Source organism: Bufo bufo, chromosome 4 (assembly GCF_905171765.1).
Source record: "Bufo bufo chromosome 4, aBufBuf1.1, whole genome shotgun sequence".
Taxonomy (NCBI): domain Eukaryota; kingdom Metazoa; phylum Chordata; class Amphibia; order Anura; family Bufonidae; genus Bufo; species Bufo bufo.
In genome coordinates this window covers 473,131,064-473,154,805 of record NC_053392.1, presented here as the reverse complement: position 1 = coordinate 473,154,805, position 23,742 = coordinate 473,131,064, and the positions used below count along the sequence as shown (strand labels likewise).

The window sequence follows — 23,742 nt, the reverse complement described above, 5'->3', positions numbered from 1 at the left end:
TTTGCCGGGCCGCGGCAATACAGAGGAGCGGAGACGCCAGGCGCATGCTTGCCCGACACGAGCATCACACACAGCGTGCTTCCGTACAGCGGGAAGGAAGGAGAGCGTTCCTTCCTTCCAACTGTGATGCCGGCCAGCCACTGCCACCAATGAAAATGCTTGAAAAAGGCTAATGAGGCAGGGATTGGTTAGGTCCCACTGCCCCACCAATGAAAATGCTGAAAAGGGCTTGTGAGGGAGGGATTGGTTAGGTCTCACTGCCCCACCAATGGAAATAAAGGAAATAAACATGACAGTCCGAGGGGGGGGAGGGGGTTGTTGGCATCCAGTTTCAGCTAGTATCTGAGGGAGTGAGCGGGAGAATGAGCTGCAGTTCCTCTTCCATGTCACCTTGAAAATATCAGCAGTGCAGCAGAGACCAGTGCAGCAGAGACCAGTGACCACTAGACCCTAGTCAGTTTTGTGCAGCCAATTCAGGTATAGTTACCATGTCAGCCTGAAATAAAGGCAGGGAAATATCAATATAATAGTAAGACCTATTTCACACTCTGCGTCTGGAGGAAAGAAGGTTTGTACACAAACATAGAAGAGGATTCTTTACGGTAAGAGCAGTGAGACTATGGAACTCTCTGCCTGAGGAGGTGGTGATGGTGAGTACAATAAATGAATTCAAGAGGGGCCTGGACGTATTTCTGGAGCTTAATAATATTACAGGCTATAGCTACTAGAGAGGGGTCGTTGATCCAGGGAGTTATTCTGATTGCCTGATTGGAGTCGGGAAGGAATTTTTTATTCCCCTAAAGTGGAGAAAATTGGCTTCTACCTCACAGGGTTTTTGGCCTTCCTCTGGATCAACTTGCAGGATAACAGGCCGAACTGGATGGACAAATGTCTTTTTTCGGCCTTATGTACTATGTTACACTGATTCTGCATTATGGTGAGTTGAGTCACATTTAAATAAAAAATGAAATAGTTATATAGTGTTATATATTTTAATATATACCTTGTGATTTGTTATGCGCGTGAATCAGTCAGCGCCAACCAGCACCCCCTAAGCCTCGCCCACCCCCTAAACCCCGCCCCAGAAACCCCATCCCCACCTCACCCGGTCCCTGGGAAAATTGTCTTGCATGAAACTGGTCCTTGGTGCAAAAAAGGTTGGGGACCACTGCCCCAATTAACTCAGCAAGAAAAGGATTTTACAGGTAAGACAAAAATCCTAATTTCTCGCTCGTATCTTTGGGGGACACAGAAGACCATGGGACGTTAAAGAGCAGTACCATGGGGAGGGAACAAGACCAGAACGAATCTAAGGCTTGTCATAAGGCCCCGCACAGAATTGCGGGAAGAGGACACACCTGGACCCCTGAAAAAGGACAGGAAGAGCCATTCCCAGGAAGGCCAGCCAGAGAGCGTCTGAATACTCAGATGCCCCGGCTGGGCAGAAGAAGAACAGCCCCAGGACAAAAGCCACGGCTTAGGAGACTTCGTAAGAAGTGGAGAGCCCACTGAAAAACCACAAGATGGGCAAGAATGAAAACAAGTCAAGAGCCAGAGCAAACGGAGCGACTACAGAATATACCGGAGAGAGAAAACATAGCCTGGGCCCAGAAGACTTCTAAGGAAGGTGATACCCAAGGACCAGCCCCCCAGGAAAAGACCCCCCTAGAGAGATCAACAGACACGACATGGCATGAGAAGAAAACAAACTGAAAATGGTCAGGGTCAAGGGCCAGAGAACTGGGACGTGAAAAATCTTGCCCCACCATGGGGGAAGAAGTAGAGGTGTAAGAAGGCGACAACCCCCAACTCCATACCAGGCTGTCAAAGGAGAAGAGCACTCCAGGAGTGCAAGTGGAACCGACCCAAAAAAATAAACGGGGGAGTAACCTGGTAGGAAAAGAGTGTCCTCCGGGATCAAAAAAACATCCCCTTTAGACCTACGCCTTTGTCTTATAAGAATGTTCCTCAAGGAGAATGTGGTAAGCAGTGACATAGAGAGGAGGACCTTAAGGGGAACCTGTCACCGGGATTTTGTGAATAGAGCTGAGGACATGGGTTGCTAGATGGCCGCTAGCACATCCGCAATACCCAGTCCCCATAGCTCTGTGTGCTTTTATTGTGTAAAAAAAAAACGATTTGATACATATGCAAATTAACCTGAGATGTGTCCTGTCCCTGAGATGAGTTAATTTGCATATGTATCAAATCGTTTTTTTTTACACAATAAAAGCACACAGAGCTATAAGCTCCATAACAAGAGAAGAGAGAAGCCGTCTGATACCTATTGAAGGTATACTACCCGCGCAGATACTCCACAGCAGAAAGGGGGCCTACAAGAACCCAACGACTACGGAAACTGGCCAAGCAAGCAGAAACAGTATCTGGGGAAGTGCAACTACTCACCTTGCAGAAGGGGAGAAGTAGAAGAGGCTGACACGGTTCAGTAGAGAACTAGTATAAGTGGTGACAACAAGGACAGTACGACCACCGTACCTGGTGGGGGAAGCAGTGCAGACAACTCACAGAGGCAAACTGGATAAGTGCATAGCAAAACTTCCACAAGGAGGGAACGCTGATGCTATCACCGTAGCAGATGGTAGAGGCAATGCACGACATGTAAAGGGAACAAGGCGCTAAACCAGCGCCACAGAAATCCGTAGCTTATATCAGGTACAGAAAACTGCACTAGTGCCCACCAGAAGTGAGCAAACCCCTCACCAGTAGGAATAAGTGAACCTATTAGCCACCGCCTCAGGAACACCATACATAGCATGCCCGGTAAATGTGTTGCAGAAAACCGCACGAAATGCCAGGGTCAATACCCCACATGGAGTAAGGGGATGCTGCAATAACCTCCGGTGCCGCGCCCACTGACAATGTGTCCTGTAAACCAGAACCCAGTGACTGTCGGCATTTGAAGGAAGAACGCAAAAATCCCCCTGGGAAGGGGTCACACAGTAGTAGCCACGAAACAGGAGTAGCCCAAAAATCTACGGCCAGCGCAAAGACGGCCTCATAGGGGGAGGCCATACCAGCACCCATGGCCTCTCCAGAGCGGAGACTCCACCTGAAAATTAGGTCAAACAGCAGTAGCCAACATGAACTGCTGGTAGGGCAATACTCCACCAGGGAAGGAAGAAAACTGTCAACCCATGCAGACGTTCCAACAACAAAATTAGAACGCTCCGCATGGGGACTCAAGGCATGAGGCATGTCCTGAGTCAACACCCTCAAAAAGACAGAGGCTGCCACGTAGGCGCCCAACCCCAATCCGTACAATGACTACCTGAGTAAAAGGATAGTGTGAAGTAGTCACAGTATCCCGTGGTAGTGCCAAAATACCACCTATGATGGGGGGTAAGGCGATTGTCTGTGTCTAGCAAGGAGACCACCCTTGGAACGGGATGGAATGCGACAAGGCGATAATGCGATAGGGCGGTAGTGGGAATACTCCACCTATGGAAAGAGGGGAGCCCAACAAGATGTACAGTATCCACTGGTAGAACAAGTACCACTGGTTGTGGAACCACCCCGCTGATGGAAGGAGGGTAATGCTACAGGATCTTACAGTATGCAGGTGTGTACCCATCTCCACCTAAGAAAGACGGATAATGTAATAGGATAAACAGTTTCCAGGGGTAGAAGAGTTACTCCGCTGACGGAAAAAGGGAAACCCGACAGATGTACAGGGACCACTGGTAGTGAAGGCACTACTGGTTGTGCAACTACTCCGTCAATAGAAGGAGGGAAATGCAACAGGATTCACAGTATGCGATTGTGGTTCCCCTAGTCCACCTATAGAAGGTGGAAATCCAACCGGACAGAAGATAACCAGGATTAGTGCAATTACTCCGCCTGCCCAAGGAGGCCTGCGAGCTCTGAGGTACCGCCGGGCCTGGAGAAGGGTGAGGGGGCTGGGGACCAGAGCCGGACCAAGGGCCAGTGAGAGGCCAAGGTTTTTAGGGAAAAAAAAAAACATTTTACTGTGTTCACTTTAGAGAACACAGGAGAAGGGGACCCAGCAGAAGGTTAACCCCTAGGACCCAGTACAGGGAGGAGGGGAGGAAGGTTAACCCCTGGGGGGAGGGTGATGGGGCCAGCAGGGAAAGGTAGGTAATACTTACGTAGACGGTTTCTGCCCACCGTGTCACCTTCCTCAGTGTGCTGCCACGTGGTGAGCGCGGTAATGTCAGCACAGGTCCTGCTGAATGGAGATAGAAGGTCCTTGCTTGCGGATGCAATGTGATTTTCATGCAGCCCCATTCACTTCTATTGGTCCTGCGTTGCGTGAAAAACGCAGAATATAGAACATGCTGCGATTTTCACGCAACGCACAAGTGATGCGTGAAAAACATTGCTCATGTACACAGCCCCATTAAAATGAATGGGTCAGGATTCAGTGCGGGTGCAATGCGTACACGTCACGCATTGCACCAGCGCGGAAAACTTGCCCATTTGAAAGGGGCCTATGGGTTACATAGCATCATAAATCAATATAATGCTATGCGACCCCTTCAGTGCTGGGAGGTCAGGACAGGAGCTGCTACATACTCACGCTGTGAATTGGATGTGTGGGACTCACTCGTCTGAAAGGAACCTAAGAGCTCTTTCACACGAGCAGATGCCGTGCGGGTAATCCGCTGCGTTAAAGAGTACCAAGCCCCGCTCCGGACAGCAGAGACTCTCTGTGATCTTTTTACTACAAAATCACGGTGACAACTTTTTCGGACTGTGATTTTGTAGTAAAAAGGTCACAGAGAGGCTGGCTGTCCAGAGCGGGGCTTGGCTTTCTTACACACAGCGGATTACCCGCAGGGCATCCGCTCTTGTGAAAGAGCCCTAAATGTTTTATACGGATATGTTAATGGATGAACGGCAGGTATAGAATAGGACTCTTGGAAGGGATTAGTGTGCCCCGAAAGAAGCTGATAGTGAAACTCGAGTCAGACCATTACTCCAGCCGCTTTTCATGTGGTTTTTATTCTATTGATGAGCACTTTTAACCCATTTGTTTGTGAGTAGAATAAATTCCTTTTTGGAAATTATCTGCAGTGCTTCACCATTTTCTCTGTCCCTCTCCTGTTTCTCATATGATAACTTCGATCAAAAACCAAAGGTGCTGAAGTTACTGCAGCAGTGAATAGGAGTCTAAAGGAACAACGTGGGCGTGAAGCTTCACCCTCCATCTGAGAAGTGATTATAGCACTTATTGTGTAACATAATACCTGTTGTAGTCCTTAATTAAAGCAGAGACTTTTGAAGAATATACACCCAAATCCTTAGAAAATTTGCAGAGATCATTGAGCTGGGTTTTTAAGCCATCTGTGACATGTTCAGCTTCAGTGAGGATACTGAGGGCCTCCTGTAAAAGAAAAACACCAAATTAGAACAGGGAAAAATAACATTTCTTGGCTTTTTTGAATTCTCTCCAAAACTATGTTTAGATTTTCACGGATATCTCCATTTTTAGAGTTTGGAGAGCATGTTTCTTTGCAGCTGACTGCTTAACATGACACATTAAACATTAAGGGAACTTGCATGCATGTAGCAGGGTCTAAGGCACAGAGCTGGTACACAGGGCGGACATGAAGAATAAGCAAACTTTTCAATTTTATATTTGTAAATCACTGTTGTATTTAAACACTGAACTGACAATAAAATCCATATACACATCCCCGCCATCACTTTCTGTGCAATGTACAGGGCACTCATACACTACATTATATGGCTGAAATGGGTAAAGTCCTGTGTCTTGTACATACAACACGTTGGATGGACCATGTACATATTTGTGTGCCGATGCAATGTTTATAGTGTTCTATGTAACTGGCGTGTGCAGCTTTTGCACTATGTACTCCTTTACTCCTTAAGTAGCATGCACACTGTATGGATTTGACATGTGCAACATATGCTCTGTGTGCTGTGTACATGCAAAATGTATCTTATGTGTGAGCGGCGTGTGTGCACCATGTTTCCTATTTATGGCTGTTTGTGGCCTTTGAGTGTGTGACATATGTGAGTGATACGTACAGTAAACGGCATGTGTGTTATTTATGAGTGGTGTGTGTGCTATTTGTCCTGCTTGTGAATGCTATGTGTACAGCATGTGTCTTTTGTGAGAGCGGCATGTGTCATGTGTGAGTAGTATGTGTGTGGCAGGTGTCTGTGAGTGACATGTGTGCAACGTGTGCAAGGTGGGTTCAAAATGTGTGGTATTTGTAAGTGGCACACGTGTGGTATGTATGCAATGTGTGTCTTGCGTGCAGTATATTCCAATGTGTGAGTCTTGCGTGCAGTATGTTCCAATGTGTGTGTCTTGTGTGCAGTATATTTCAATGTATGTGTCTTGTGTGCAGTATTTTCCAATGTGTGTGTCTTGTGTGCAGTATATTCCAATGTGTGTGTCTTGTGTGCAGTATGTTCCAATGTGTGTCTTGTGTGCAGTATGTTCCAATGTGTGTGCAGTATGTTCCAATGTGTGTCTTGTGTGCAGTATGTTCCAATGTGTGTGCAGTATGTTCCAATGTGTGTGTCTTGTGTGCAGTATATTCCAATGTGTGTGTCTTGTGTGCAGTATATTCCAATGTGTGTGTCTTGTGTGCAGTATGTTCCAATGTGTGTGCAGTATGTTCCAATGTGTGTGTCTTGTGTGCAGTATATTCCAATGTGTGTCTTGTGTGCAGTATGTTCCAATGTGTGTGCAGTATATTCCAATGTGTGTGTCTTGTGTGCAGTATGTTCCAATGTGTGTGCAGTATGTTCCAATGTGTGTGCAGTATATTCCAATGTGTGTGTCTTGTGTGCAGTATGTTCCAATGTGTGTGCAGTATGTTCCAATGTGTGTGTCTTGTGTGCAGTATATTCCAATGTGTGTGTCTTGTGTGCAGTATATTCCAATGTGTGTGTCTTGTGTGCAGTATGTTCCAATGTGTGTGCAGTATGTTCCAATGTGTGTGTCTTGTGTGCAGTATATTCCAATGTGTGTGTCTTGTGTGCAGTATGTTCCAATGTGTGTCTTGTGTGCAGTATGTTCCAATGTGTGTGCAGTATATTCCAATGTGTGTGTCTTGTGTGCAGTATGTTCCAATGTGTGTGCAGTATGTTCCAATGTGTGTGTCTTGTGTGCAGTATATTCCAATGTGTGTGTCTTGTGTGCAGTATGTTCCAATGTGTGTCTTGTGTGCAGTATGTTCCAATGTGTGTGCAGTATATTCCAATGTATGTGTCTTGTGTGCAGTATGTTCCAATGTGTGTTTCTTGTGTGCAGTATGTTCCAATGTGTGTGTCTTGTGTGCAGTATGTTCCAATGTGTGTGCAGTATGTTCCAATGTGTGTCTTGTGTGCAGTATAGTCCAATGTGTGTGTCTTGTGTGCAGTATATTCCAATGTGTGTGTCTTGTGTGCAGTATATTCCAATGTGTGTGTCTTGTGTGCAGTATGTTCCAATGTGTGTCTTGTGTGCAGTATGTTCCAATGTGTTTGTCTTGTGTGCAGTATATTCCAATGTGTGTTTCTTGTGTGCAGTATATTCCAATGTGTGTGTCTTGTGTGCAGTATATTCCAATGTATGTGTCTTGTGTGCAGTATGTTCCAATGTATGTGTCTTGTGTGCAGTATTTTCCAATGTGTGTGTCTTGTGTGCAGTATATTCCAATGTGTGTGTCTTGTGTGCAGTATATTCCAATGTATGTGTCTTGTGTGCAGTATTTTCCAATGGCTGAAATGGGTAAAGTCCTGTGTCTTGTACATACAACACGTTGGATGGACCATGTACATATTTGTGTGCCGATGCAATGTTTATAGTGTTCTATGTAACTGGCGTGTGCAGCTTTTGCACTATGTACTCCTTTACTCCTTAAGTAGCATGCACACTGTATGGATTTGACATGTGCAACATATGCTCTGTGTGCTGTGTACATGCAAAATGTATCTTATGTGTGAGCGGCGTGTGTGCACCATGTTTCCTATTTATGGCTGTTTGTGGCCTTTGAGTGTGTGACATATGTGAGTGATACGTACAGTAAACGGCATGTGTGTTATTTATGAGTGGTGTGTGTGCTATTTGTCCTGCTTGTGAATGCTATGTGTACAGCATGTGTCTTTTGTGAGAGCGGCAGGTGTCATGTGTGAGTAGTATGTGTGTGGCAGGTGTCTGTGAGTGACATGTGTGCAACGTGTGCAAGGTGGGTTCAAAATGTGTGGTATTTGTAAGTGGCACACGTGTGGTATGTATGCAATGTGTGTCTTGCGTGCAGTATATTCCAATGTGTGAGTCTTGCGTGCAGTATGTTCCAATGTGTGTGTCTTGTGTGCAGTATATTTCAATGTATGTGTCTTGTGTGCAGTATTTTCCAATGTGTGTGTCTTGTGTGCAGTATATTCCAATGTGTGTGTCTTGTGTGCAGTATGTTCCAATGTGTGTGCAGTATATTCCAATGTGTGTGTCTTGTGTGCAGTATGTTCCAATGTGTGTGCAGTATGTTCCAATGTGTGTCTTGTGTGCAGTATGTTCCAATGTGTGTGCAGTATGTTCCAATGTGTGTGTCTTGTGTGCAGTATATTCCAATGTGTGTGTCTTGTGTGCAGTATATTCCAATGTGTGTGTCTTGTGTGCAGTATGTTCCAATGTGTGTGCAGTATGTTCCAATGTGTGTGTCTTGTGTGCAGTATATTCCAATGTGTGTGTCTTGTGTGCAGTATGTTCCAATGTGTGTCTTGTGTGCAGTATGTTCCAATGTGTGTGCAGTATATTCCAATGTGTGTGTCTTGTGTGCAGTATGTTCCAATGTGTGTGCAGTATGTTCCAATGTGTGTGCAGTATATTCCAATGTGTGTGTCTTGTGTGCAGTATGTTCCAATGTGTGTGCAGTATGTTCCAATGTGTGTGTCTTGTGTGCAGTATATTCCAATGTGTGTGTCTTGTGTGCAGTATATTCCAATGTGTGTGTCTTGTGTGCAGTATGTCTTGTGTGCAGTATGTTCCAATGTGTGTTTCTTGTGTGCAGTATGTTCCAATGTGTGTGTCTTGTGTGCAGTATGTTCCAATGTGTGTGCAGTATGTTCCAATGTGTGTCTTGTGTGCAGTATAGTCCAATGTGTGTGTCTTGTGTGCAGTATGTTCCAATGTGTGTGTCTTGTGTGCAGTATATTCCAATGTGTGTTTCTTGTGTGCAGTATGTTCCAATGTGTGTCTTGTGTGCAGTATGTTCCAATGTGTGTGCAGTATATTCCAATGTGTGTGTCTTGTGTGCAGTATGTTCCAATGTGTGTGCAGTATGTTCCAATGTGTGTGCAGTATATTCCAATGTGTGTGTCTTGTGTGCAGTATGTTCCAATGTGTGTGCAGTATGTTCCAATGTGTGTGTCTTGTGTGCAGTATATTCCAATGTGTGTGTCTTGTGTGCAGTATATTCCAATGTGTGTGTCTTGTGTGCAGTATGTTCCAATGTGTGTGCAGTATGTTCCAATGTGTGTGTCTTGTGTGCAGTATATTCCAATGTGTGTGTCTTGTGTGCAGTATGTTCCAATGTGTGTCTTGTGTGCAGTATGTTCCAATGTGTGTGCAGTATATTCCAATGTGTGTGTCTTGTGTGCAGTATGTTCCAATGTGTGTGCAGTATGTTCCAATGTGTGTGTCTTGTGTGCAGTATATTCCAATGTGTGTGTCTTGTGTGCAGTATGTTCCAATGTGTGTCTTGTGTGCAGTATGTTCCAATGTGTGTGCAGTATATTCCAATGTATGTGTCTTGTGTGCAGTATGTTCCAATGTGTGTTTCTTGTGTGCAGTATGTTCTAATGTGTGTGTCGTGTGTGCAGTATGTTCCAATGTGTGTGCAGTATGTTCCAATATGTGTCTTGTGTGCAGTATATTCCAATGTGTGTGTCTTGTGTGCAGTATATTCCAATGTGTGTGTCTTGTGTGCTGTATATTCCAATGTGTGTGTCTTGTGTGCAGTATGTTCCAATGTGTGTGTCTTGTGTGCAGTATGTTCCAATGTGTTTGTCTTGTGTGCAGTATATTCCAATGTGTGTTTCTTGTGTGCAGTATATTCCAATGTATGTGTCTTGTGTGCAGTATTTTCCAATGCGTTTGTCTTGTGTGCAGTATATTCCAATGTGTGTGTCTTGTGTGCAGTATATTCCAATGTATGTGTCTTGTGTGCAGTATATTCCAATGTGTGTGTCTTGTGTGCAGTATGTTCCAATGTGTGTGTCTTGTGTGCAGTATGTTCCAATGTGTGTGTCTTGTGTGCAGTATGTTCCAATGTGTGTGTCTTGTGTGCAGTTTGTTCCAATGTGTGTGTCTTGTGTGCAGTATGTTCCAATGTGTGTGTCTTGTGCGCAGTATGTTCCAATGTGTGTGTCTTGTGTGCAGTTTGTTCCAATGTGTGTGTCTTGTGTGCAGTATGTTCCAATGTGTGTGTCTTGTGTGCAGTATGTTCCAATGTGTGTGTCTTGTGTGCAGTATGTTCCAATGTGTGTGTCTTGTGTGCAGTATGTTCCAATGTGTGTGTCTTGTGTTAAGTATGTTCCAATGTGTGTTTCTTGTGTGCAGTATTTTCCAATGTGTGTCTTGTGTGCAGTATATTCCAATGTGTGTGTCTTGTGTGCAGTATGTTCCAATGTGTGTGTCTTGTGTGCAGTATGTTCCAATGTGTGTGTCTTGTGTGCACTATGTTCCAATGTGTGTGTCTTGTGTGCAGTATGTTCCAATGTGTGTGTCTTGTGTGCAGTATGTTCCAATGTGTGTTTCTTGTGTGCAGTATGTTCCAATGTGTGTGTCTTGTGTGCAGTTTGTTCCAATGTGTGTGTCTTGTGTGCAGTATGTTCCAATGTGTGTGTCTTGTGTGCAGTTTGTTCCAATGTGTGTGTCTTGTGTGCAGTATGTTCCAATGTGTGTGTCTTGTGTGCAGTATGTTCCAATGTGTGTGTCTTGTGTGCAGTATGTTCCAATGTGTGTGTCTTGTGTGCAGTATGTTCCAATGTGTGTGTCTTGTGTTAAGTATGTTCCAATGTGTGTTTCTTGTGTGCAGTATTTTCCAATGTGTGTCTTGTGTGCAGTATATTCCAATGTGTGTGTCTTGTGTGCAGTATGTTCCAATGTGTGTTTCTTGTGTGCAGTATTTTCCAATTTGTGTGTCTTGTGTGCAGTATGTTACCGTGTGTGTCTTGTGTGCAGTATGTTCCAAAGGGGTGCACCGAAATTTCGGCAGCCGAAAATATCGGCCGAAAATGCACCTAATCCACTTCGGCCGATATTGTTACATATCGGCCGAAAATATGGGGTGTGGGATTTGTCACCCACCATCTGCGGGCGGGCGCCAGGCGGGCGGTTTACTTTGTCACTGCATCTTTATTTTACCTTACAATCGTGAGGCTCCAGTAACTAACAACTCTGCAGGCAGAGCGGAGGCCGGCGTAACGTCACTTACTCACGTGACGCGCCTGCTCCGCCTCCTTCATTCATAAAGTGGGCGGAGCAGGTGCGTCACGTGAGTAAGTGACGTTACGCCGCCCTCCGCTCTGCCTGCAGAGTTGTTAGTTACTGGAGCCTCACGATTGTAAGGTAAAATAAAGATGCAGTGAGTGATGCTGTGAGCAGCAGGGCCGGGGCTGTTATGGGTAGGGGGATCGGTCTATGGCACTGCTATGGGGAGGGGGGATCTGTGCACTGCTATGGGGAGGGGGGATCTGTGCACTGTTATGGGGAAAGGGATCTGTGCACTGTTATGGGGAAAGGGATCTGTGCACTGTTATGCCCATAACAGTGCACAGATCCCCCTCTCCATAACAGCGCCACCCACAGATCCCCCTCTCCATAACAGCGCCACCCACAGATCCCCCTCTCCATAACAGCGCCACCCACAGATCCCCCTCTCCATAACAGCGCCACCCACAGATCCCCCTCTCCATAACAGCGCCACCCACAGATTACCCTCTCCATAACAGCGCCACCCACAGATCCCCCTCTCCATAACAGCGCCACCCACAGATCCCCCTCTCCATAACAGCGCCACCCACAGATCCCCCTCTCCATAACAGCGCCACCCACAGATCCCCCTCTCCATAACAGCGCCACCCACAGATCCCCCTCTCCATAACAGCGCCACCCACAGATCCCCCTCTCCATAACAGCGCCACCCACAGATCCCCCTCTCCATAGCGCCACCCACAGATCCCCCTCTCCATAGCGCCACCCACAGATCCCCCTTTCCATAACAGCGCCACCCACAGATCCCCCTCTCCATAACAGCGCCACCCACAGATCCCCCTCTCCATAACAGCGCCACCCACAGATCCCCTTCTCCATAACAGCGCCACCCACAGATCCCCCTCTCCATAACAGCGCCACCCACAGATGAATTTCATTCATGAAAAAGAATTATTAATAAAATCATTAAAAAAAAAGTATTTTAAAAGTATTTGGGCAAAAAGGCAGTTTCGGTTTCGGTTTTCGGTCAAGGGCATCCTGAATTTTCGGTTTCGGTTTCGGACCAGAATTTTCATTTCGGTGCACCCCTAGGAACTTCCAATGTGTGTTTCTTGTGTGCAGTATATTCCAATGTGTGTGTCTTGTGTGCAGTATGTTCCAATGTGTGTGTCTTGTGTGCAGTATGTTCCAATGTGTGTGTCTTGTGTGCAGTATGTTCCAATGTGTGTTTCTTGTGTGCAGTATATTCCAATGTGTGTGTCTTGTGTGCAGTATATTCCAATGTGTGTGTCTTGTGTGCAGTATGTTCCAATGTGTTTGTCTTGTGTGCAGTATATTCCAATGTGTGTTTCTTGTGTGCAGTATGTTCCAATGTATGTGTCTTGTGTGCAGTATATTCCAATGTGTGTGTCTTGTGTGCAGTATATTCCAATGTGTGTTTCTTGTGTGCAGTATGTTCCAATGTGTGTGTCTTATGTGCAGTATATTCCAATGTGTGTGTCTTGTGTGCAGTATGTTCCAATGTGTGTCTTGTGTGCAGTATATTCCAATGTGTGTGTCTTGTGTGCAGTATGTTCCAATGTGTGTGTCTTGTGTGCAGTATATTCCAATGTGTGTGTCTTGTGTGCAGTATATTCCAATGTGTGTGTCTTGTGTGCAGTATGTTACCGTGTGTGTGTCTTGTGTGCAGTATGTTCCAATGTGTTTGTCTTGTGTGCAGTATATTCCAATGTGTGTGTCTTGTGTGCAGTATGTTACCGTGTGTGTGTCTTGTGTGCAGTATGTTCCAATGTGTGTCTTGTGTGCAGTATGTTCCAATGTGTGTTTCTTGTGTGCAGTATTTTCCAATTTGTGTGTCTTGTGTGCATTATATTCCAATGTGTGTGCAGTATTTTCCAATGTGTGTTTCTTGTGTGCAGTATTTTCCAATGTGTGTGTCTTGTGTGCAGTATATTCCAATGTGTGTGTCTTGTGTGCAGTATTTTCCAATGTGTGTGTCTTGTGTGCAGTATGTTCCAATGTATGTGTCTTGTGTGCAGTATGTTCCAATGCGTTTGTCTTGTGTGCAGTATGTTCCAATGTGTGTGTCTTGTGTGCAGTATGTTCCAATGTGTGTGTCTTGTGTGCAGTATATTCCAATGTGTGTGTCTTGTGTGCAGTATATTCCAATGTGTGTGTCTTGTGTGCAGTATATTCCAATGTATGTGTCTTGTGTGCAGTATATTCCAATGTGTGTGTCTTGTGTGCAGTATGTCCCAATGTGTGTGTCTTGTGTGCAGTATGTTCCAATGTGTTTGTCTTGTGTGCAGTATGTTCCAATGTGTGTGTCTTGTGTGCAGTATATTCCAATGTATGTGTCTTGTGTGCAGTATGTTACCGTGTGTGTGTCTTGTGTGCAGTATGTTCCAATGTGTGTGTCTTGTGTGCAGTATATTCCAATGTGTGTGTCTTGTGTGCAGTATATTCCAATGTGTATGTCTTGTGTGCAGTATATTCCGATGTGTGTGTCTTGTGTGCAGTATGTTACCGTGTGTGTCTTGTGTGCAGTATGTTCCAATGTGTGTGTCTTGTGTGCAGTATATTCCAATGTGTGTTTCTTGTGTGCAGTATATTCCAATGTGTGTTTCTTGTGTGCAGTATATTCCAATGTGTGTTTCTTGTGTGCAGTATATTCCAATGTGTGTGTCTTGTGTGCAGTATGTTCCAATGTGTGTTTCTTGTGTGCAGTATATTCCAATGTGTGTGTCTTGTGTGCAGTATATTCCAATGTGTGTGTCTTGTGTGCAGTATATTCCAATGTGTGTGTCTTGTGTGCAGTATGTTCCAATGTGTGTGTCTCGTGTGCAGCATTTACTTAGATATTTAAAGGTATCTTTGTCTAGCTTTGTTACCACTGATGGCCCTGAGGTATAGAAAACACCTCTTGCATAATGACCCTTTGAAGTCAGTGTCCTCCCCTGGAAAACTGAGTACCTATGGCAATATACTACTGAGTCACTTGCACTAAAAGGGGTTTTCCATGTTCCTTATATGGATGAATTATCCTCAGGATAGGTCATTAATAACTGATCGGTGAGGGTCTGACACCCCACACTCCACCGGTCAGCAATTGCCTGAGCCTGAGGTGCTGAAACAAAAACTTTGAATAGAACAGGAAGCAGACAGCTCCGTTCAAAGTGTAGTGGCCATGCCAGGTTACTGCAGCTTGGCTTCCAAGTCATCGATATCCAGAACATTTAATTTGCTGTCCAATTTATTTCTAAAGATATGTCCACACATTTTACATATAGATATAGGGGGAGATTTATTAAACTGGTCTAAAGTAGAACTGGCTTAGTTGGCCATAGCAACCAATCAGATTCCACCTTTAATTTTCCAAAGGAGCTGTGAAAAATGAAAGGTGTAAATTGATTGGTTGCTAAGCCAGTTCTACTTTACACCAGTTTGCTGGTGCATGCATTTTGTACATACATTGCTCTACTTATCTTACAGTAAGTACTGTAAATTACAACTTTTATGTAGATATATTCTGTATATAATATGCACCATAGTATTAAAAGGTGGACATATTATTCACGTGTGCGTCTGCCGAAAATGGCCATAAAGAACAAAATCATGCAGTGATTTTATCACATCTAAGGTGAGAACACTTTGTTCGGAACCACTGTAAATAAGGTCTTCCATCCATTAAAATATAATGTGAAATACCTGGGGATCAGTGGTGCACAAATCAGAAGCATGACAACCGAGAGGCCCACAAACAGTGATGTCATATGCTGTGACACCTGCTGCAGTAGAGGGAGTAGACAACTATACGAGGACAAACTTTACATTCCGTACCCCAGGTAACTAAGTGATGAATGTAAATCACAGCACACAGCTATATTCTTGCAGAAGCGCTATAAAGCTCTGTGATTTATAGACTTTTAGAGGAGACGGCTGACATAGCTGGGAGTGTTCTGTAGTTACTCTACATGCAGACGGATTAGTGAATAAGTATGAAGTAAGGGCATAATGTCACCTTCTGCCTGTGCCAAGCTTCCACAACCTCTTTGTCTGTATTCTTGCCTTCCCCTTGCATCAGCTTCTGAGTCCACTTGCTCAGAAATACACTGAAGTCCTGAACTCCATCTTCCAGCTTGGAGACCCCAGATGTGAATTCTTGTTCTGAGATTGCCATCTGACTTGAAAGTGCTTGTAAAGCGTTCTGACTTTGACAGACGCTCTCCTGCCACTGCTTCCAGTCAGCTTGCAGGCCTTGAATCTCTGCCTCCATCTGCTCACATCCGCTAGCTGTGGTGTTCTTCTTCACTGCAGGGACCAGAGTTTCAACCCTGCTCAGGCGTTCAGCTCCAGTCTGTCTGGAATCCATCAACTCCTGTAATGGAAAAAAATCATCACTATGGCAACCGCAGTTGTTTTCAGTCTGTGAACTGGAGGGAACACCGAGAAAGTTTACAACTTTGTGCTGAAGTTTCTCAGTCCAAGCAGCAAACAGACAAAAGTAAATTGCTGTATACAAAGCAAAGCTATGTCTTGCTGAAGCTGAAGAATAGTATAAGAGATAATCCAGATGACCCTGTTTTCTACATCCGTAAAAAAACAGATAGCATACACAGTTACATAACCTGGTTCAAAAACAACAGTCAGGTCCATAAATATTGGGACATTGACACAATTCTAACATTTATGGCTCTATACACCACCACAATGGATTTGAAATGAAACGAACAAGATGTGCTTTAACTGCAGACTGTCAGCTTTAATTTGAGGGTATTTACATCCAAATCAGGTGAACGGTGTAGGAATTACAACAGTTTGGATATGTGCCTCCTACTTGTTAAGGGACCAAAAGTAATGGGACAGAATAATAATCAGAAATCAAACTTTCACTTTTTAATACTTGGTTGCAAATCCTTTGCAGTCAATTACAGCCTGAATTCTGGAACGCATAGACATCACCAGACGCTGGGTTTCATCCCTGGTGATGCTCTGCCAGGCCTCTACTGCAACTGTCTTCAGTTCCTGCTTGTTCTTGGGGCATTTTCCCTTCAGTTTTGTCTCCAGCAAGTGAAATGCATGCTCAATCGTATTCTGGTCAGGTGATTGACTTGGCCATTGCATAACATTTCACTTCTTTCCCTTAAACTCTTTGGTTGGTTTTGCAGTATGCTTTGGGTCATTGTCCATCTGCACTGTGAAGCGCCGTCCAATGAGTTCTGAAGCATTTGGCTCGAATTAAAGCTGACAGTCTGCAGGTAAAGCACATCTTGTTCATTTCATTTCAAATCCATTGTGGTGGTGTATAGAGCCATTAATGTTAGAATTGTGTCGATGTCCCAATATTTATGAACCTGACTGTAAGTCCATCAAGTTCAACTAAGAGACGGGTGGGGATGATGATTAGGGATGAGGAGTGAGAACCAGACTTCTACACACTTATATAAGACTTTAAAACTGTCCACTGTTCCTGCTGTGACCACCTCCTGAGGTAGATTTTTCACACATTTATAGTTCTTATGGTGAAGAAGTTTAGTTACTTCGGGAGATTTCGTCTCCATTCGGAGGCAGTGCCCCCTTGTATTTTGAGGGGATTTTACATGGAACTACTTTTAACCATATTTTTGGGATGGGCCATGTATATATTGATATAAGTTAGTCATATCCCCCTTCAGATGCCTCTTCTTAAGACCAAATAAATGTAATTCTTTTAGTCTGTCTTTATAACTAATACCCTCCATGACTCTTATCAGTTTAGTTGCTCTGATTTCTTAGTATTTCCAGCTCCAGGGCATCCTTTTTATGGACTGGTGCCCAGAACTGAACTGCATATACCAGATATACAAAGCTTTGTAAAGTGGTAATATTACATCCCTGTTCTGCAAATCCATGCCTCGTTTAATACATGACAATATCCTGCTAGGCTTAGAAGCAGCTGATTGACATTGTATGCTCTAAAAGTACACCCAGATCCTTCTCTACAAAGAACTCTCCCAGTGTCACTACCCCTAGGACATATGATACATGTAAAATATTTGTACCCAGATGCATAATTTTATATTTACCCACATTGAACCTCAGAGTGTCTACGTCAGCCTGCAGTTTATGGACAACCTCTGAGGACTGCACATTAGCGTGGTGTCATCAGCAAAAATAGAAACAGTCTAGGCACACTTGTATATTGTGTAATTGCACCTGATCACCACTGCAATGTTAATGGTGAGCAGGTAAACAATGAAGGGAAGGCCCATGGCCTTCTCTTCAACCAGCTGATCGGCAAGGATCTTGGGTTCGGACACCTACTGATTGATTCTCAGGATAGGTCATCAATAAAAAATACCTTTGAAAACCTCTTTAAAGAATTTTTGGAGATTAGTTTTGCTCTATCTGGCCACCTGCTGCTCATTTTGTATTTTTGCTGATTTTATCCCTTATTTACAGATTTTATTAAGTACCGTACTTTGTAAATGTCAAAGGTTACACATGACTCCTCAGATTTATATTTTTAAAATGCACTTTTCTTTCCTTTTTTGCATTTTTACAGTAGCTGTAAGCCATGTGGGAGTTTTAGCCATTTATACTTTCTACCTATAGGAATACATTTTGCAGGATAATTACGGTACTCAAAGTAGATTTAAAGCTCTCCCATTTATCCTCTGAATTATTCTGTGACAGTATCTGTTCAGAGTCTATGTCCAGAACTGCTCTTACTTAACCCAGGGAAATTATCCATTGTGTTTTTACAGCTTAGGGGAATATAATTATATTGTGGTTACTGTTACCAAGTGTTTCACGAACAGCGACATATCCAACAAGCTACACAATCTGGATCTGCACAAAATAAAAGCAGCTTGCTGTATTCTATGAACGAAGGGTAAATGCACACATTCAGGATTTATGTGCGGACAATCTGCACTTATATCTACAGGTGTTTGCAGGGAAATCCATGCGGTCAAACCGCATCAATTGGTGCGGATTTGCATGTGGATTTGGAGAGGATTTTCCGCATGTGGATTTTACCGTCCCCATTGAAGTGAATGGAGAAAATCCGGACATGAAAAATAAAATACATTGACATGCTGGGGATTTTAAAATCCGCGCCATAGGTCAAAATCCCCACAGAAAAATCTGCATTGTGTGCATGAGAATTTAAAATTCTCATAGAATACAATGTATATGACCTACGGTGCGAATTTTCTGCACGCAAATTCGCACTGAAAATCCGCACGCAATCCTGATCGTGTGCATTTAGCCCAACAGTCCACAGAATCACACGCAGCACCAGATTTTCTAACGCCTCTACTGCATACACTTAGCACAAAGCAGCCCTTCTCAGAGCTTGCTGTGCTACACTGTTTCCATATGTCCCATGCACTGCAATAGGAGCTACTGAAACAGTAGAGTGTCAGACCGTCATGCTGTTTCCCAGACATCTGGTAGTTGGTGCTTACTCCCATCTCGCCCTAGTAACAAGGATATAGGACAAACCCTTTTGATACAGTATTTATTAATAAAGTATGACTCCATTAACTAACCTTAATCTTTGCAATTTTCTTTTGGATGGCTGCAGCATCTCCTGAGGCATCAGACCACCGGTGAAGCTCCTCTTTGGCTGAATGGAGCCAGTCTGAGAACTCATGAACTGCATCCAGGTACATTAGGTGATCTTTCACAATGTCTTCTACATTCCTCATCTTCTCCTGGACATAAATATAATTTTATTCTTTTCCTAGTATTTCCTGGATAGCATTTCATACTATATCTCTACATGACATGTTATCAGAGATACATTAAAGGGGTTCTCCGGGAATTAAAAGAACAAAAATACTTAAATATTATTGTTTTATAAATATTCCCAAATACCTGTCGTTAGTTATAATGGGTTGTTTTGTCTAGGGAGCAATCATTATGAGAAATAAAATGGCCGCTGTCCTATCAGTACACACAAAACCTGTCCTAATCACACAGCAGGACAAGTTACTTCACAACACTGAGCTAAAGAGCTACTTCAGCCTCCTCTCTGCTCTGCTTATCAGGGATTATGATCCTGAATACAGATGATAAGATCTTCAGCTGAATCTCTGTAGGAATGGAGTTCATGAGGAGACATGAAGTACAGAGAGAACGGACAGGATAGACTGCGGTAATGGAGACTGCATACAACTGCTGCTGCTCATTAGCCACACTCCCATCCTCATCCCTGTACTTCATGTCTTCTCATGAACTCCATTACTACAGAGATTCAGCTGAAGATCTTATTAGCTGTATTCAGGGTCATAATCCATGACAAGTAGAGCAGAGAGAAGGATGAAAACCATGAACAGTATAACCGTCATCAACACATGATATGCCCGGATAGGTCAGGATTATATCACACAAATATTTCAGTCAGATACCTCTTCTGGAGGTGATGTGTTATAACTTGCTACAGGAGAAAATATTTCATACAACAGCATCCGCCATCTACCCTTGTATAGAAATCATCAGAACTGTAGCTTAACACGTCCAAAATTCTGTGCTGATTGGTTTATTAAAGGGGCTGTGCATCTCGCTTATATTGATGACCTATTGTCAGGATAGGTCATCAATATCTGACCGGTGGGGGTCCAACACCCGGCACTCATGCCGATCATCTGTTTTAAGATGGAGCGGCGATCCAGGTGAGCACTGCTTCTTCTTCAATAAACTGCACATTGTCTCTCCTGTGTCAGTGGTGTAGTGTAATTACAAGTACTTGCTCCATTCAAGTGAACAGAGCAAGTACTTGTCATTACACTGCACCATCAAGACTTCAGAGACGACGGGAAGTGTAAGGAAGATCTGGCATGGAGAGCCGCCTCCTCTTCAAATAGCTGATCAGTAGGGTTGCCAGGTGTCGGACCTTTTAGCGATCAAATATTGATATTGATATCTATAGGCTTCCTTCACACATAATGCTATTTTTACCTTTTTTTTTTTTTGGGGGGGGGGGTTCTTTAGTATTTGTTTTATTTGGCTAAAAAAAATGACATGCTTAGAGCATGCTGTGTGTAACAAGAAAGCTAGAACCAAGTTCGGTACCAAGGTTTTCTACAGTAATTATTACACAAAGTTTTGTGAGACTTTGCAAAGTAATAACTTTGGCTCATCGGAGCCAATAGATTCTAATACTGTACGGAATTCCCGCTCTGTACAGTATTACAACAAAGTTTTATGTGAATCGACTTCGGATGAAGCATCTAAAGTCGATTCGCTCATCCCTACTGATAACCTATGCTAAGGATACAGTAGGTCATCAATATCCGAACCTCGGAAAACCACTTTAAAGCAGACTTATTAACAGGATCAACCCTATTAACTAAGCATAATGCCTGGTAGGGTTGATCCAATTGATTAAATTGATACCTAAAAAATACTTCTATTCTTTATGTAAATGAGTGATGCAGTGCCCCAAGGGGTATGGTCAGCACTGGAAAGCTGAGCAGAATAGGTGCACAAAAGAATTAAAGCCCTTTTACCAAGAACGCTGCAATAGACAGGTATCATTTTAATTAGCAGGGTCAACCCTGCAGTAAGTCTACTTCAATAAGGTTGATCCTGCTCACAGATGCTCTGTAAATGTTAAAATTCTGTCTGCCTACAGTCGCCACTAGGGGGAGCTTAGGAACTTACTGCATATTGTTTACAGATTCAACTGAATAATACACCAACATGCTGTAAGTTTGTAAGCTCCAGGCAGCCAGGCTTTTCATTTATCTTATCACTCATCTCTTTCTATGAAGGGGATTTGAAGCTCTGTATAAGAAAAGCAAAGCATCAATATCTTTGAAAATATATTAAAGTAAACCTGCCACCAAAAAATACAGCGCAATCTGCAGGCAGCATGTTATAGAGCAGGAGGAGGTGAGCAGATTGATGTATAGTTTTATGAGACAAGATTCAGAATAACTTGTAATATACTGATGAAATCTCTGCTATTTCTATGCTTAGGAGTCATGTGGGCGGTCTCATCAGTGACTGACAGCTAACTGTGCATGAATAGCTAACAATGACTGATAAGACCGTCAACATGACTACTAAACTCAGAAAGAACACAGGGTTAAATTAATAAATTACAGGTTATACTTAGGCATTTCCCATAAAACTATATATAGATCTGCTCAGCTCCTTATGGCGTCTACAGCTCAGATACCATGTTTAAAGGGGTTCTGCACTTTGTTTAAACTGATGGTCTATCCTCTGGATAGATCATCCGCATCTGATCGGCAAGGGTCCGACACCCGGGACCCCCGCCGATCAACTGTTTGAAAAGGCACTGGCGCTCCAGCAGCGCCGCGGCCTTCTCACTGTTTACCGCTGGCCCAGTGACGTCACAACTAGTATCACTGGCCTGGGCGTGGCTAAGCTCTGTTCACTTGAATGTAGCTTAGCCCCGCCCAGGCAAGTTAATACTAGTTGTGACGTCACTGGGCCAGCGGTAAACAGTGAGAATGCCGCGGTACTGCTGGAGCGCCGCTGCCTTTTTAAACAGCTGATTGGCGGGGGTCCCGGGTGTCGGACCCCTGCCGATCAGATGCTGATGGTCTATCCAGAGGATAGACCATCAGTTTAAACAAAGTGCAGAACCCCTTTAAGGTGACAGGTTCCTTTTAAGAAATTAAACAGCACAAGATGCAGAATCCATTAATTGTATGGTGCTAATAGTGGAGATTATCTCTAACATGCTACTTACAGCATGCAAACATCTCAACACAACATAAAGCTCTTTATCTATATATCCAATTTCAGACCAAATTGAGGAAAGGATTATATACTGAGAATGGTGCAATACAGTGATATGAAACCACTGCAATACTGGGCATCTGATAATGGAAACTTACTTTGGCAACAGTCATAATGTCATTGAAGTGGGTTTTCAGCTCATTCTGGGCCACCTCTGAGAAGGTTGTGTCCTCAGTCTTCTGATGTAAGTCCCTTGTCTTCTCAATAAGATGGTGAAGAGTTGTGGCATGATTTTCTATGTCGGACACGATTGCTTGAATGTGATCCAGCAGTGCAAATTTTTCTTTTAGACCATTCTGATGCTGGATGGGTTGCTCCAGCTTGTGATCGACAGACTCCAGCCACTGCTCCATTTGGTTTTTCCTCTCTATATATGCATTCCACTGACTGATCACACAATCTAAACCACTGGAATAATAACAATACAGAAAAATGTCTTCCATTATGTGCATAGAGTTTTAATCTCCAAAATTTCACAATTAAAGGCCATGAAAAACATAGCTGCCTTCTGCCAAAAACAGCAGCGCATATGTTCACAATGTGTGTGTGGCACTGCAGCTAAGTCCCATTTACTTCGGTGGAGCTGAGCTGCAATAACAGATACAGATGTGGTGCTGTTTCTAGATAAAAAAAAAACACAAATAGTACTAATGTACAAATAGAATATTACAGAAATAATAGAAATAAAATAAATCAACAACTACAAACATTCCGATAACAAGCAAGCTTTAGGCTCTGTTCATACTGCCATTAGTCTCCATCAGGTTTCCATTGCCTTACGATGGACAGAATTGTGTAGGCTGCCGTGCTCTTCTGATGGTAAAGCAATGGAAACCTAACGGACCCAATTTCAATCAATGGACTCTGCTAGTATCATGATGTTGTCATCATCCATGATGCTGAAGTAAATGAGCCAATATTGTGCCTGTTTTCTCGTGGCAGGTACAGAAAAATACCTCAGCAATATGTTGCATTACATAAAAAGTATGATAGCCTGTATATACGCACTTTCCTTCTTACAAAGAATAGAGCCCATTTTATGTGTATGAAAAATATGCAAAGCATCTTTACTCCAATGTCTGCTTGAAGATCAAGGGCTTGTTCATGTAGTTCTGTCAAATCATGCTTTATTTTTACAAGATTTTCACAAACTCACAGCAAAACAGTATGGTTTGTTGTTATTTAGTAAAAAAATGTGTCAAAAACATAACTTTGCTGCACTGTGTGAATAAGCCCTAAAAGATCACTTAGGCATACACAGGGATCTGCATAGTTCGGGATGGGGATAGTGGTGTGTGATGTGGCAATGACCTCTTTGGTGCTCCATCATTTCCTGTACTAAGCATAATACTATGTATACGTTTCTATAAGAAAGTTTCTTAAAGTGTAACTGTTGTTTCGGTTTAATTTTAATATAGTGTAGGGACACTGTATTGGTAAACATTTTTGTAATATACGTCATTCCCTTTGAGTCCAGAGAAAAAAAAGCACTTATACAAGCAGACAAACAACGCACTTATACAAGCAGACAAACAACGCACTTATAC

At 43.4% G+C, this 23,742-nt stretch overlaps 1 protein-coding gene across 4 annotated transcripts in view; it reads right to left on the bottom strand.

The window, feature by feature from the left end:
- The window catches only part of SYNE1 (spectrin repeat containing nuclear envelope protein 1), a 413,129-nt gene that overhangs the window by 211,439 nt on the left and 177,948 nt on the right, over window positions 1-23,742 (bottom strand). For all 4 annotated transcript variants that reach the window (XM_040429494.1, XM_040429495.1, XM_040429497.1 and 1 more), the window contains exons 51-54: window positions 22,294-22,603; window positions 18,970-19,134; window positions 15,456-15,812; window positions 5,229-5,365 (exon numbers count right to left, since the gene is read on the bottom strand). In XM_040429494.1, coding sequence (XP_040285428.1) covers window positions 5,229-5,365; window positions 15,456-15,812; window positions 18,970-19,134; window positions 22,294-22,603 — 969 coding nt within the window. The remainder of the gene's footprint in view (window positions 1-5,228; window positions 5,366-15,455; window positions 15,813-18,969; window positions 19,135-22,293; window positions 22,604-23,742) is intronic.